At 42.5% G+C, this 13,942-nt stretch overlaps 1 protein-coding gene across 2 annotated transcripts in view; it reads right to left on the bottom strand.

Moving 5' to 3' along the window:
• KLHL26 (kelch like family member 26) overlaps window positions 1-13,942 on the bottom strand; it is a 46,512-nt gene that overhangs the window by 10,912 nt on the left and 21,658 nt on the right. The window contains exon 2 of one of the 2 annotated variants that reach the window (XM_073596063.1): window positions 8,461-8,637. The exons of the other annotated variant lie outside the window; for it this stretch is intronic. Coding sequence (XP_073452164.1) covers window positions 8,461-8,637 — 177 coding nt within the window. The remainder of the gene's footprint in view (window positions 1-8,460; window positions 8,638-13,942) is intronic. 2 annotated transcript variants of the gene reach the window in all.

The raw sequence follows: 13,942 nt of genomic DNA, 5'->3' as shown, positions 1-13,942 counted from the left end.
TGTGCCGACACATATCGTTGTGCGCTGGTCGGCTAGTAGTTAATACCATGTACTGCCCCCTTTAACATCAATGACAGCTTGAAGTGAGGGTAACCAATTGCTTCCCCGACATGAAAAAAATTGTGAATGAAAGTGAATGCCGAGTTTCTCACAGAAGCTAACGTTTAAGGTGAGCTAAGTTTTATATTTTTACAGTGACAGTTTTAGTAGATTTTTCTAGGTTTTTAATGCTGTCTTTACCTTTTATTAGGGGCTTGCTAGTTCATTTCTTTCTAAAAAAAAAAAAGGGGGCGGGGGAGGGGCACTGCTCCCTTGTGATCTTTGTTGTCCAGGTAGATCTCCAGCTCCCAAAAGGTTGCCTACCCCTGCCCTAGATTATTAAGTATTTTAGCTCAGCAGTGCGTGAAAAATAGTTTAATAACGTCAATACGAAAAAAACAGACCATGGCCTTGGGCAGAAAGGATGACACAGAGCCACCCCCCTGGGTCCTCATCTTTTCTTTCAATGCACTGCTTGTGCATTTTAGTTGGTTAATAGGGTATGATGCGCATTTACAGTCCATACACTCTGGGTCCGCAGCCCTAGAGGAAAATTACTATCATAGTAGGGCATTTTTTTAAAGTTTGGTTTTACTTTAACGATTTTATCGGTTTAAAGATATATACAGTAGGTTTGTCCCAAGAAAGTTCATTTATGACAAATAATTTTTCATTAAAATTTGAACTTTGCTCATCACGTCATGTTGGTCATGTTGTTCTTGATCTTAGCTTCATAATAAAATTTCTGTCCTGAACCTTATTCACACCATTATGGTTTTTAAAAGGTTTTGGTCATATTCATCCTTTCCTCAAGACTGTACATATTAAAAAGGTACCTGCAGTCTCTCCTGATATGTTTTATCCCTCAGACCATCCACCATTTTTGTTGCCCATTTCTGGACTCTTATTAATATCCTTTTTGCAAGTGAGGTCTTTAGAACTGGACACAGTATTCAAAAAAAAATTCTAACTAAACATCTATTTAGGGGAATCAGGACACTTTCCTCCTGCTGGAGAGCCCTCCAGTGATCGACCCCGCAACTCTATTCCCCTTCCCCAATGCCAGGTCACACTGTTCATTTTGCAATCATATAAAATTGGCACCCCCACATTTTTCCTTCTTTGCCAACACTGTACCCTAGTTTTCATTTTTGTGATCCCCTAGTATGTCTTCTAGTATCTCTTCTTCCTTTTATTGATATAACTAAAAAGGTTTTGCCTCCTTTTTTCCACTGATTGCATGCTTGGCCTGTTCTTGGACACTTATGTATCAGCTGCACTGTTTCCTTGTATCTTTTATACACTGATTTTTTTCATTTACTCCGTAGTGAACATAACAGTTTTCTTTTCCATTTTGTGCTTACTAATTTGCTTGATTGCCTGCCTCCAGGATGGTAATAGTAACTACTGTTTATTGACTGCTGCTGCTTTACTCCAACCTTTTAAATCCATTATTTTTAAAATTCCTCTATTTCAGCAAAACTAAAGACATTGATGATCAATTATATTTCATCTCAACATAAGACAATTAACGGATCCGCATTTGTCAATATCAGGTCTAGAATATGATCTCCTCTGGTTGGGCTTTTTAGAACTGTTTTAGGGAAACTTCTTTCAGTGCCTATATCTTTGGCGCCAAATGTAAGTGCAGTTTGAAAACTTCAGTAATGTCTGGCATGTTGACGTTACTATAATTATAACCTCCCCTTTCATTGTCAATCAATAAATCAATAGGTTATTATAATCCTCAGACTGTCCTGGTGTATACTACACCAATTGTAAGCAAAGATTCCTGTCTGGTTTGTACGCAAACCCAGAGGGTTTCAAGTAGTTTGTTAGTTTTATGCTATTCCGGAGTTAAATAGCAACTCCATCTCCCCTCTTTCCTACTTTGTCTTTCTGGTGTAGAATGTACCCTAGTTTAGTTATTTCTAAGCCACTTGAATCCCTAAACTATATCTCTGTAAACACAACAAACTCCAAAGAAAGTCTGTACTTTTCTTCCTTGCCCATGCATGGAAAAGCCACAGGTTCACTTTAATCATCCCTCTGCTTCTTACACAGCACTATGAACTCTCCCCGTGTGGCAGAGCTGGTGCTTGGCTCAGAGCGGTCACATGAAGTGAGACTTATGTTCCTGCATACCCAGAAGTACCTGGTATTTTCTTCCTTCCCTGCAGTAAACAGAGAAGCGGGGTTAAGAAGTGAAGATAAGTATATGCTCCAGGGAAGGGTATACAGTGAGGGAAAAAAGTATTTTACCCCCTGCTGAGTTTGTACGTTTGCCCACTGACAAAAAAATGATCAGTCTATAATTTTAATGGTAGGTTTATTTTAACAGAGAGAGACAGAATAACAACAAAAATATCCAGAAAAACGCGGAGGTTGAAGTGACTGGATGGTCCTCGGTACAATACGGCACCTCATCCCAATAATTTTAGAATTGTTATATGGACCAGAGATACAGGGATTATTACGGTGCCAAAGGAAAACCAAAGTACATAGAATAAGAATGTAAAATGTTTTATTAACAAAGTTAAAAAGATTTGTACAATGTTACATATCCAAGGTGTGCATCAAACTACAAAAAATCAAAACCAATTAGTAGCAGTGTTTACAAGACCTAGCCTGGGAGCGTAGTGGCCAATCTTGTAAGCAGGTAATCAGAGGTCCTACATGTTTCGCCTGAAATGGCTTCCTCAGGGACAGTTGGTTGTACCTGTATCGCTACTGTAAATTCTATAATGAAAAATTCACAATCAAACAAAAATAATAATATGCAATAAGCTTAACATAAGTGAAAAATATATACATTTTGTGAGTTGTCAGACGTGATCGTGCATCAGACCACCTAGGGCATGACCATAGAGCACCTACTGCCCTCCACCCACCCAGACAGCCCCCCCAGGACCAGCGGGCAACCCAGAGTGCCTAAAGATGGAGAAATGACTACCTGCAGGTCACCGGAGGCAGATGTGTACGACTCCCGAAGCAGCTCCAGGGTATCAGGCACAATATGCGGCTGCAGGGGGTAAGTAAGAGGACCTAGTAAAAAAAGGGGGAGGGACAGTGTATATATATTTTGAGGTAGATAAAAGAGCTTAAATGGATTCCAGAAATTATCTGGGTCCACAAGCCAAAGAGCATGGGGTCGGACTAACATAGTCTCAAAAAGTATACTTACGATATATGTATAATGCTCAGAAAGACAAGAAAAGGCAGGACACCCAATAAGCTAGGATAATATCGTCAAAGATACCAGTTGGATGGTAGCAGGAAATGGACGGAAACATCTAAAGATAATTGGTAAAATATTGTTGTAAGGGTGAAGTATGTAACCCATATAAACAATATTGTGTAGGTACTAAAAATAGACAGCAAAGTGTCATGTATAGAAACTGGTAAATGTTATAAGAGAATCAGGATGGGTAATGCACTTACCCAAAGAAAAGATCTCAAGATAGTATTAGAGTATGCTGAGTTAATAACTTATCGTAGATGTACAAACTTTGTACAGCTCAGGATGCATCCCACTGCAAGGAGGACAAAGGGAGAAGGCACTTATAAGTTACTGATAGTGTAAAAAGGATAGGGTAGATAGGTAGTAGGAGGCTCGTGAGCTTACCAAGACTGGTAGTAACAATAACATGGGTGTCCTGTAGTCCCCGGTGGTGTTATGGCCGGGGACGCCGGAGATCTTATACCCCACACACGCGTGCAGCGTCTGACGTCGCTGCACGTGTGAGCGGACGGAAAGTGCCACTGCGCATGCGCCCAGCAACAAAGCTCCCGGGCCTACAAGGTCCAGGAGACTTTGCGGGGATATCGGACGCTGCGTGTGTCAGCACGCAGCGGGTGAAGCAATAGGCTGTGAAGCCGATGGACCAATGGCATCACAGTCTACCAGGAGGGATGGACTGATCAAAAGATCACCTGGATGGCTGTGGCAAGGGGCGGGCAAATGCTTTGTCAGCATTGCCCTTGGGTGTCCATGCTCAGTAGCACTGAGAGCCCAGATAGGCAGCACAGGAGTACAATCTCCCTGCCCACAGGGACCCAGCGGGAATGGTCACACAAGGCCATCCAAGGGAAGCCATGTCGGAGCAGGGGAGCGATGCGGGGGGGAGGGGGGAAGAGGAGGTCCCGATGTATTTAGAGGGGCTCAATGCAGACTCCAAAGGCGGCATAACTTATAAGTGCCTTCTCCCTTTGTCCTCCTTGCAGTGGGATGCATCCTGAGCTGCACAAAGTTTGTACATCTACGATAAGTTATTAACTCAGCATACTCTAATACTATCTTGAGATCTTTTCTTTGGGTAAGTGCATTACCCATCCTGATTCTCTTATAACATTTACCAGTTTCTATACATGACACTTTGCTGTCTATTTTTAGTACCTACACAATATTGTTTATATGGGTTACATACTTCACCCTTACAACAATATTTTACCAATTATCTTTAGATGTTTCCGTCCATTTCCTGCTACCATCTAACTGGTATCTTTGACGATATTATCCTAGCTTATTGGGTGTCCTGCCTTTTCTTGTCTTTCTGAGCATTATACATATATCGTAAGTATACTTTTTGAGACTATGTTAGTCCGACCCCATGCTCTTTGGCTTGTGGACCCAGATAATTTCTGGAATCCATTTAAGCTCTTTTATTTACCTCAAAATATATATACACTGTCCCTCCCCCTTTTTTTACTAGGTTCTCTTATTTACCCCCTGCAGCCGCATATTGTGCCTGATAACCTGGAGCTGCTTCGGCAGTCCACATCTGCCTCCGGTGACCTGCAGGTAGTCATTTCTCCATCTTTAGGCACTCTGGGTTGCCCGCTGGTCCTGGGGGGGCTGTCTGGGTGGGTGGAGGGCAGTAGGTGCTCTATGGTCATGCCCTAGGTGGTCTGATGCACGATCATGTCTGACAACTCACAAAATATATATATTTTTCACTTATGCTAAGCTTATTGCATATTATTATTTTTGTTTGATTGTGAATTTTTCATTATAGCATTTACAGTAGCGATACAGGTACAACCAACTGTCCCTGAGGAAGCCATTTCAGGCGAAACATGTAGGACCTCTGATTACCTGCTTACAAGATTGGCCACTACGCTCCCAGGCTAGGTCTTGTAAACACTGCTACTAATTGGTTTTAATTTTTTGTAGTTTGATGCACACCTTGGATATGTAACATTGTACAAATCTTTTTAACTTTGTTAATAAAATATTATACATTCTTATTCTATGTACTTTGGTTTTCCTTTGGCACCGTAATAATCCCTGTATCTCTGGTCCATATAACAATCCAGAAAAACGCATTTCAAAAAAGTTATAAATTGATTTGCATTTTAATGAGTGAAATAAGTATTTGATCCCCTATCAATCAGCAAGATTTCTGGCTCCCAGGTGTCTTCTATACAGGTAATGAGCTGAGATTAGGAGCACTCTCTAAAAGGGAGTGCTCCTAATCTCAGCTTGTTACCTGCATAAAAGACGCCTGTCCACAGAAGCAATCAGATTCCAATCTCCCCACCATGGCCAAGACCAAAGAGCTGTCCAAGGATATCAGGGACAAGATTGTAGACTTACAAGAGGTTGGAATGGGCTAAAAGATCATCGCCAAGCAGCTTGGTGAGAGGGTGACAACATTCAGTGTGATTATTTGCAAATAGAAGAAACACAAAATAACGGTCAACCTCCCTCGGTCTGGGGCTCCATGCAAGATCTCACCTCGTGGAGTTTCAATGATCTTGAGAATGGTGAGAATCAGCCCAGAACTACACGGGAGAATCTTGTCAATAATCTCAAGGCAGCTGGGACCATAGTCCCCAAGAAAACAATTGGTAACACACTACGCCGTGAAGGACTGAAATCCTGCAGCGCCCGCAAGGCCCCCCTGCTCAAGAAAGCACATGTACAGGCCTGTCTGAAGTTTGCCAATGAACATCTGAATAATTCAGAGGAGAACTGGGTGAAAAAGTGTTGTGGTCAGATGAGACCAAATTTGAGCTTTTTGGCATCAACTTAACTCTCTGTGTTTGGAGGAGGAGCAATGCCGCCTATGACCCCAGGAACACCATCCCCACCGTCAAACATGGAGGTGGAAACATTATGCTTTGGGGGGTTTTTCTGCTAAGGGGACAGGACAACGTGACGGCATTAGGGAAGGGACAATGGAGGGGGCCATGTACCATCAAATCTTGGGTGAGACCCTCCTTCCCTCAGCCAGGGCATTAAAAATGGGTCGTGGATGGGTATTCCAGCATTACAATGACCCAAAACACACGGCCAAGGCAATAAAAAGAGTGGCTCAAGAAGAAGCACATTAAAGTCCTGGAGTGGCTTAGCCAGTCCCCAGACCTTAATCCCATAGAAAATATGTGGAGGGAGCTGAAGGTTTGAGTTACCAAATGTCAGCCTTGAAACCTTAATGACTTGGAGAAGATCTGCAAACAGGAGTGGGACAAAATCCCTCCTTAGATGTGTGCAAACCTCATGGCCAACTACAAGAAACTTCTGACCTCTGATCGCCAACAAGGGTTTTGCCACCAAGTACTGTTTTGCGAAGGGGTCAAATACTTATTTCACTCATCACTTAAGGACTGGAAGATTTTCCCCCTTAATGACTAGGCCATTTTTGGAGATACGGCACTGCGTCGCTTTAACTGACAATTGCGCGGTCGAGCGACGTTGTACCCAAACAAAATTGACGTCCTCTTTTCCCCCCACAAATAGAGCTTTCTTTTGGTGGTATTTGATCACCTCTGCAGTTTTTATTTTTTGCGCTATAAAAAAAAAAAAAAAAAATTCTTCATCAGTTTAGGCCAATATGTATTCTACATATTTTTGGTAAAAGAAAAAAAATAAAAATAAATCGCAATAAGCATATATTGATTGGTTTGCGCAAAAGATATAGCATAAAAAAAATAGGGGATAGATTTATGGCATTTTTATTATTTCTATTTTTTTTTTTACTAGTAATTGCAGTGATCAGTGATTTTTAGCGGGACTGCGACATTGCGGCGGACAGATTGGACACTTTTGACACTTTTTTGGGACCAGTGACATTTATATAGCGATCAGTGCTATAAAAATGCACTGATTACTGTATAAATGACACTGGCAGGGAAGGGGTTGACACTGGTGGTGATCAAGGGGTTAAATGTTTTTCCTGGGAGGTGTTTCTAACTGTGGGGGGAGGGAACTGACTGAAGGAGGAGAGAGAGAGAGAGATCGCTGTTCCTGATCGCTAGGAAAAGCAGATCTCTCTCTCTACTTCCCTGTCAGAACGGGGGTCTGTTTGTTTACATTGACAGATCCCCGCTCTGGCTTTCTGTAGCGCGGCCGAGGGTGGCTGGCGGACACTGCGGCTGCCGGCCACGCGCATTGGCTCCCCCGCCGTGCAGCGGGCGAGCGTGCGCACCTGCTGTAGCTCTTAAAGCCGATGTACACCTATGCCGATTTGTGGGAACAAGCCGACCTGCCGCAGTATAATGATGGCGGCTGGTCGGCAAGTGGTTAAAATGAAAATCAATTTATAACTTTTTTGAAATGCGTTTTTTTGGATATTTTTGTTGTTGTTCTGCCTCTCACTGTTAAAATAAACCTACCATTAAAATTATAGACTGATTATTTCTTTGTCAGTGAGCAAACGTACAAAATCAGCAGGGGTTCAAATACTTTTTTTCCCTCACTGAATAGTAAACTAACCTTTTGCCCTATAGGGACAAAGCTCAGGTTGGCTTTAAAGTGATATTAAAGAAAATGTTTTCATAAATCAGATACTAATAACATACATTCCGTGCATTTGCGTTTTTTTTTTATAACATTTCCCCCTCTGAATTTCTTTTTGAAACTGTCCCCTGACCGTGCTGTCATGCACACCTTATGAAGTCCAGTAGGAATCTCCTCTATGTGCATGCTCATGCTTGGAAGTACAAACTTGGAACTACAACTGTATGTGCTGCCATGCAGAGTGCTGCACACACAGGCAGTAGAAGAGGGACACAGAGCTGCTGTTAATCACCTCTGTAGAGGCGGAGAAGTGTGGCTTTTGTGGTCATGTCCCTCTTGTGTATGTGGCACTCTGAATGATTGCACATACTAATATAGTTCCAACATAGATGCTGATGGCACAAATATAGTGAGAAATGTGGCAGCTTGGCCAAGGAACTATTTCAAAAGAAAGCTCAGAGGAGCAATTGCGTGTAAGTTACATCATTAGTGCTGATTAAAATTGACTTTAATAGGACTTTAAGGACACCGTTTATATTGTATTAATGGGAAAATGTTTTACACAATGTCAGAATATGCGCAATAATTATCCAGCGCCACATATACTATGTGTCTTTTATATGGTAAAACTGTCAACACTGACATATAGGGATAAAACAGGGAATGGAAAGCACACCTACCTAAAATAGTCGCTGCAAGCAGCTAAGACCACTTTGTGGACTTGGAAAACATCATTGTTTATAGTAAGAATGACATCAAGTAGCTGACCTTGATCACGCAGTGCACTTAGTCCCTGAAGGAGAGCTGTGCTATGACCAGGAGCAGAAAAAGTGCATTTCATGCCACTGTCAATCATCCTAAAACATCAAGAAAGTCACAACAAGTTAATTACAGTTCTTGCAAGAAATCTAAAGATACACTAATAACAAATAAAGTAAAGCCTGCATGAGGAAAAATGTATAAGACTTGGCAAAACATTAAGCTTCCACTGATCACTAAAAGGTGAACTTCACTCCAGAATAGATGTTCTGGCAAATGTGCATATTGTCCTTCAATTTCCTTTGTCAGTCTCAAGAACAAGTTTTACAGATACCTATACTCAATGTTGAAATTCAGCTCCAATTAACTGTACCTATTTGTAAATGATGAATATGTGTGTGTGTCCACTACAGAACTGGATTACATAGACCATGATGGCTTGCCTTGCCAACAGCATATAACATCAATACTGCAAGTAGGCTTCTGGGCTATAGTTCGCTAAAACCTAATGTGGGACACCACCTTTACTGACATTGTAACACTAAACCCTAGAATACCGCAATAAATAAATAAGTTAATCTTATCCCTTATTATTAAAATTTTAAGTTCTTTACCAACTTAACTGTATATCCTTCACCTCAAACTATACAAAGGAAAAGGAGGTGTATATTAAACAAGATTGTTAGTAAAACAACACAGAATGTACCCTTGTGGCTAAAAGAAGCCAGTGTTCAAAAAATACTTGAAAAACTTGTATACATCACCATGACGAGATGGATTACACCCAAGAGTCTTTAAAGCACTTAGCTATGTTATAGCCAAAGCTTTATTCCTAATCTTTAGGGACAGCTTATTGACTGGAATGGTACCAGCTAATTGGCAAAAATGTAAGTGGTGCCAATATTCAAAAAGGGCCAAGCTATATACCTGAAAACTATAGCCTAACATCAATAGTATGTAAACTATTGGAGGGGGTGATAAGGAACCATATGCAAACATTTACTGATGAAGAGTATTATTAGTAGTAACCAAAATGGTTTTATGAAAGATTGTTCTTGACAGACCAACCTTTTAAGGTTCTATGAGGAAGTGAGCTGTAATCTGGATAAAGGAAGGCCTGTGGACGTGGTATATCTTGATTTCTCCAAAGCATTCAACACAGTTCCCCATAAACACCTGTTGGCATTGACAATAGTGTATGCACCTGGATAGAAAACTGGTTACAGAAGCACATCCAGAGGGTTGTGATAAATAGCATATCTTCAGAATGGTCTGGAGTTGTAAGTGGGGCACTCCAAGGTTCTGTCCTGGAACCAATTTGGTTTTACTGGTTCATAAATGATATTTAAGTTGGAATAGTTTAATCTCAGTATTGGCCGATGATACGAAGCTAAGCAGGGTGATGACTTCACAACTGCAAACGGCAACATTACATAAAAAACAAAAAAAAAAAAACTATAAAATAAAAGGTGGGTGAGCAACTTCATGGCAAATGAGGTTTAATATTGAAAAATGTAAAGCAATGCACTTGGGGGCTAAAAATACGAATGCAAATTACTTGCTAGGGGGAGAAATCAAAAGGATGGAAAAAGATCTGAGGGTCCTAATGGATCACAGGCTCAGCAATAGCATACAATGCCAAGCTGCAGCTAGTAAGATTAGGAGACGAATAGCATAATGTGATGTACAATATGTTTATATTATCAGCGTTATAAAAATATCTGTAATAAACAAATTCTCCAAACATCTGTTCCAGCAGACTTGCATGGGAATCCATTCGACCAGACTTTGTGACACAGCTACCAGTATTACCAAATACTTAGTTTTGCTTATTGGAGAAATTCTTTTATACCTCCAAGAGGTCCCAAGAAAAAAGCGGCGGCTTTCTTCTAGGAGAATTTTATTGTGGCTGGTAAGGGCTATTCAGTTTGCCTACATATCTGCAGGCTTTCCCCCCCAGAGGAAGTCAGAGCTTACTCTACCCTTGGGGTATCTTCATCTTGGATGGTCTATGTGAAGGTTCCAATGTAAGTTGTATGTAAAGCATTCAGCTGGAGCTCCCTCAATATCTTTATTTATCATAATAAAAGGTTGATGTAGCGCACACCTTTCAAGATCCTTTGGCTTCCCCACTACTGCAGCCGCTTGGCCTAAGAAATAAACCTTTTTTTTCCATTTCAATATTTTTATTGGCATATATACGTACAAATGTTTAAATAAACCTTTTTATACGTGCAGTATCTCTAGTGTACTTTTCTTGTGTTTCCTTACAGTTGTGGCTAGATATATCCCTATGGTATGCTGACATGATTTAAACCAGAAATATGGAAAACTAGTTACTTATATTCAAAGTTTCCTTTTCTGGCTCTCCTACATGCCAGAATAGTTACCTTCCTGGTGTTCTTTTGCTTGACTAATGATAGAACATTATAGATCACACGGGGGGGGGGGGATCTGCTTAGCGGACTCCACTAGCTTAGCAGGGGATCGCTCCCTTGATCCCCGCTGAGCAGGTGGATGACAGGTCTGTCTCTGCTCACTGCGCAGGGACGGACCTGTCAGAGCTCTGCTGTTCTCTATGGGAAGATCGGATGAAAACGGACAGCATATCTATTTTCATCTGATCCGATCCGCTGGAAAGATGGCGAACGTATCGCCATCTGTCTGTTTTCAGCGGATCTTGTCGGATCGGATGACAGGCGGGTGTCAGCGGACACATCTGCGCTGACATCTGCCTGCCCATTCAAGTCAATGGGTGGCCCACTCAGATCCGCCTGAAAAACGTACAGGCGGATCTTTGCAGGCAGATTATGTGAAAAGGGTCTTATGCCGCGTACACACGGTCGGACTTTTCGAATGGACTGGTCTGACGGACCACGCTGTGTGGGCTTCACCGGACCTTCAAAGGACTTTTCCAGTCGCAAATCTGATGGACTTTAGATTTGGAACATGCTTCAAATCTTTACGTCGTAACTCCGCCGGACCCAAAAATCCGCTCGTCTGTATGCTAGTCCGACGGACAAAACCCGACGCTAGGGCTCCGGACAGGCAAAAGAAAGGCTGACGCTGACGTTCTGGAAGGGAGCACGAGATGGAGTTTGCATGAAGAGTGACAGCGAAAGCAGGCCAGCATAATGAGATGCCAAGCAGCAAATAAAGGAGTCTTATATGATCACTTTATAACCATCCTGTGTGTAGTCAAAAGGAGTCGGTGGGTACCCCTGCATTCAGATGGTTAAAGACGGTCAATGAATGTTAAATGCAGCTCAAAAAAATAAGTATTTTTTTTATGGGGTATTCATACTTACTTAGGTGAATGCAGCATCGAATCGATGCTGGATCTGTCCCCCGCCGCCTCTTCACTGCGAACCGAGCCACCAAACACCCGAGCAGGGAGGTGCTGACTGTCAGTCAGCATCTCTCCTGATCTGCTCCTCCACACTCATTGGAGCCCTGAGCTGTGGAGGGGTGGGCAGTGGCCGTCTCAGCCTCTCGCTGAGAGGCTGAGACTGCCATCAGTCCAGGCAGCTGGTGAACCCAGGCTTCCTAAGTCGAGATGACGCGGTGCCTGGACTGATTCCAGTGACGTCAGCAGAGAGCGGACTTCAGACCGCTCTCCCCTGAAAACAGGTCACAGGAGTGCAAAATGGTTTGCACTCCTGTGACCCTCAGGAGAAGCCCAGCCTAAAAAGCTCAGGCTGGACGTCTCCTTTAAGAATCATGACAAGAACTTGCCAGCGACCAAATCACAATACAGGAGTAAAAAGGATATGAGTGATACCTATTTTCATGTTAATGTAAGTTGCCTCACTGGCGACTTACATTCTCACAATTCTGTGTTTTTATCACAGAGAGACCAGCGTCTTACTCACCCAGCCAGTGAGGGAGCAACACATAGAAAGAGGTATTTTCTCAGCAGTTTTTAGCAATCTTGACACTGAACTCATCAATGACAAGATCGCTAGTGCGACTTGGGCTTTATGTGGGACGGATAGCGGCATGCATTACTGCTCAATTACACTACATTTAGCTGGCAAAATATCTTTGTTCAGGTGTGCTATCTTACTTGAACTGGCTCTGGGAGAAGATAAGAGTGATGCTGACTGAAGAAAAGAGGCAGCCAACTGTGGACAGCAGGGAGAAGAAGATGAAGGCTAAACTGAAATTAATTGTGGACTTGGATGGTGGAAAGGGAAGGGGGCAGTGTAAAATGAAGTGAACACTGGAAAGGAAAAAATGTGTAGTAGAGATGTGAACAATAGAATGTAGAGAGTATGTGGACCATGTAATGTGGACCATACTACGGGACAATTTTTTTGTGTTGAGGATCATCAGAGTTTCAGTGCAAAAATCCAGGGGGTCAGATATGAGATGTAAGGTGTGTTTTCCTACTACGTTAATTCCTGGTAGTAGAATCTTCCAGCAGTCACAGCAGAAGATACAGTCTAATTTTTCAGCACAGATAGAAATGTCTACCACCCACATGCACCTTTAGGAATTGGTCAGAACTGATGCTCACTGTAGTGATGTAATCCGCTCTGATAGCTTTTGACCCCTTTCACACTGGAGGCGTTTTAGCGCTAAAAATAAGACCTGTAAAGCACCTGAAAAAAGCCTCATCTGCAATCCCAGTGTGAAAGCCCGAGTGCTTTCAGAATGGGGAGCTGCTCTGGCAGGACATTAGGTCCTCCTAAAGCATCCCTGCCAATTGAAATCAATGGGCAGCGCCGCTGAAGCAGCAGCACTTTGCGGGCGCTTTTAACTCTTTATTGGGCTGCTAGCGAGGGTTAAAAGCACCCCCGCTTGCGGCCGAAAAGTGCCACAAAAATGACAGTAAAGCGCCACTAAAACTAGCGTAACAGACACATTTATAGTGAAATCTTTTTAAATTAGTGCTTGTGCATATAACACTACTTAACCTCTTGAGTCCCAGGACTGTTTTTAAATGGCGGCTGATGGTAGACTTTTAAAACATAGCAGCTGAGAGTGGTTATTAAGCCGGCTTTCGCCCATCTTGCCATGGTTCTCCAGCTCGACTGTCCCACCACCTGGCCCGGGACAGCTATGGTGGGTGTTGCCGTGTACAGCAAAGGGAGATCAGGGATCATCCATTTATTGACCCTCCCCTTCAGTAAATAATTCTGGAAGCATCATGTATTACATCACTTCCAGATTCAGTGTTGTAATTTCCCAGCAGCACCAGGAGGGAAGGGAAGCAGCTTATCAAGCATGATCTGGTCTAATAGACCCCTGAGGTCTCATTAAAGCGGCGTTCCAGTCATTTTTTTTTTTTTTTTTTTTTTTACAGTCAGCAACTACAAACACTGTAGCTGCTGACTTTTAATAAGGGCACTTACCTGTCCAGCGAGCCCGCGATGTCGGCCCCCCGAGGCCGATCCGGCC

This window comes from Aquarana catesbeiana, linkage group LG01 (assembly GCF_042186555.1).
Source record: "Aquarana catesbeiana isolate 2022-GZ linkage group LG01, ASM4218655v1, whole genome shotgun sequence".
In the NCBI taxonomy this organism is placed as follows: Eukaryota; Metazoa; Chordata; class Amphibia; order Anura; family Ranidae; genus Aquarana; species Aquarana catesbeiana.
This window is presented reverse-complemented; position numbering and strand designations above follow the sequence as displayed.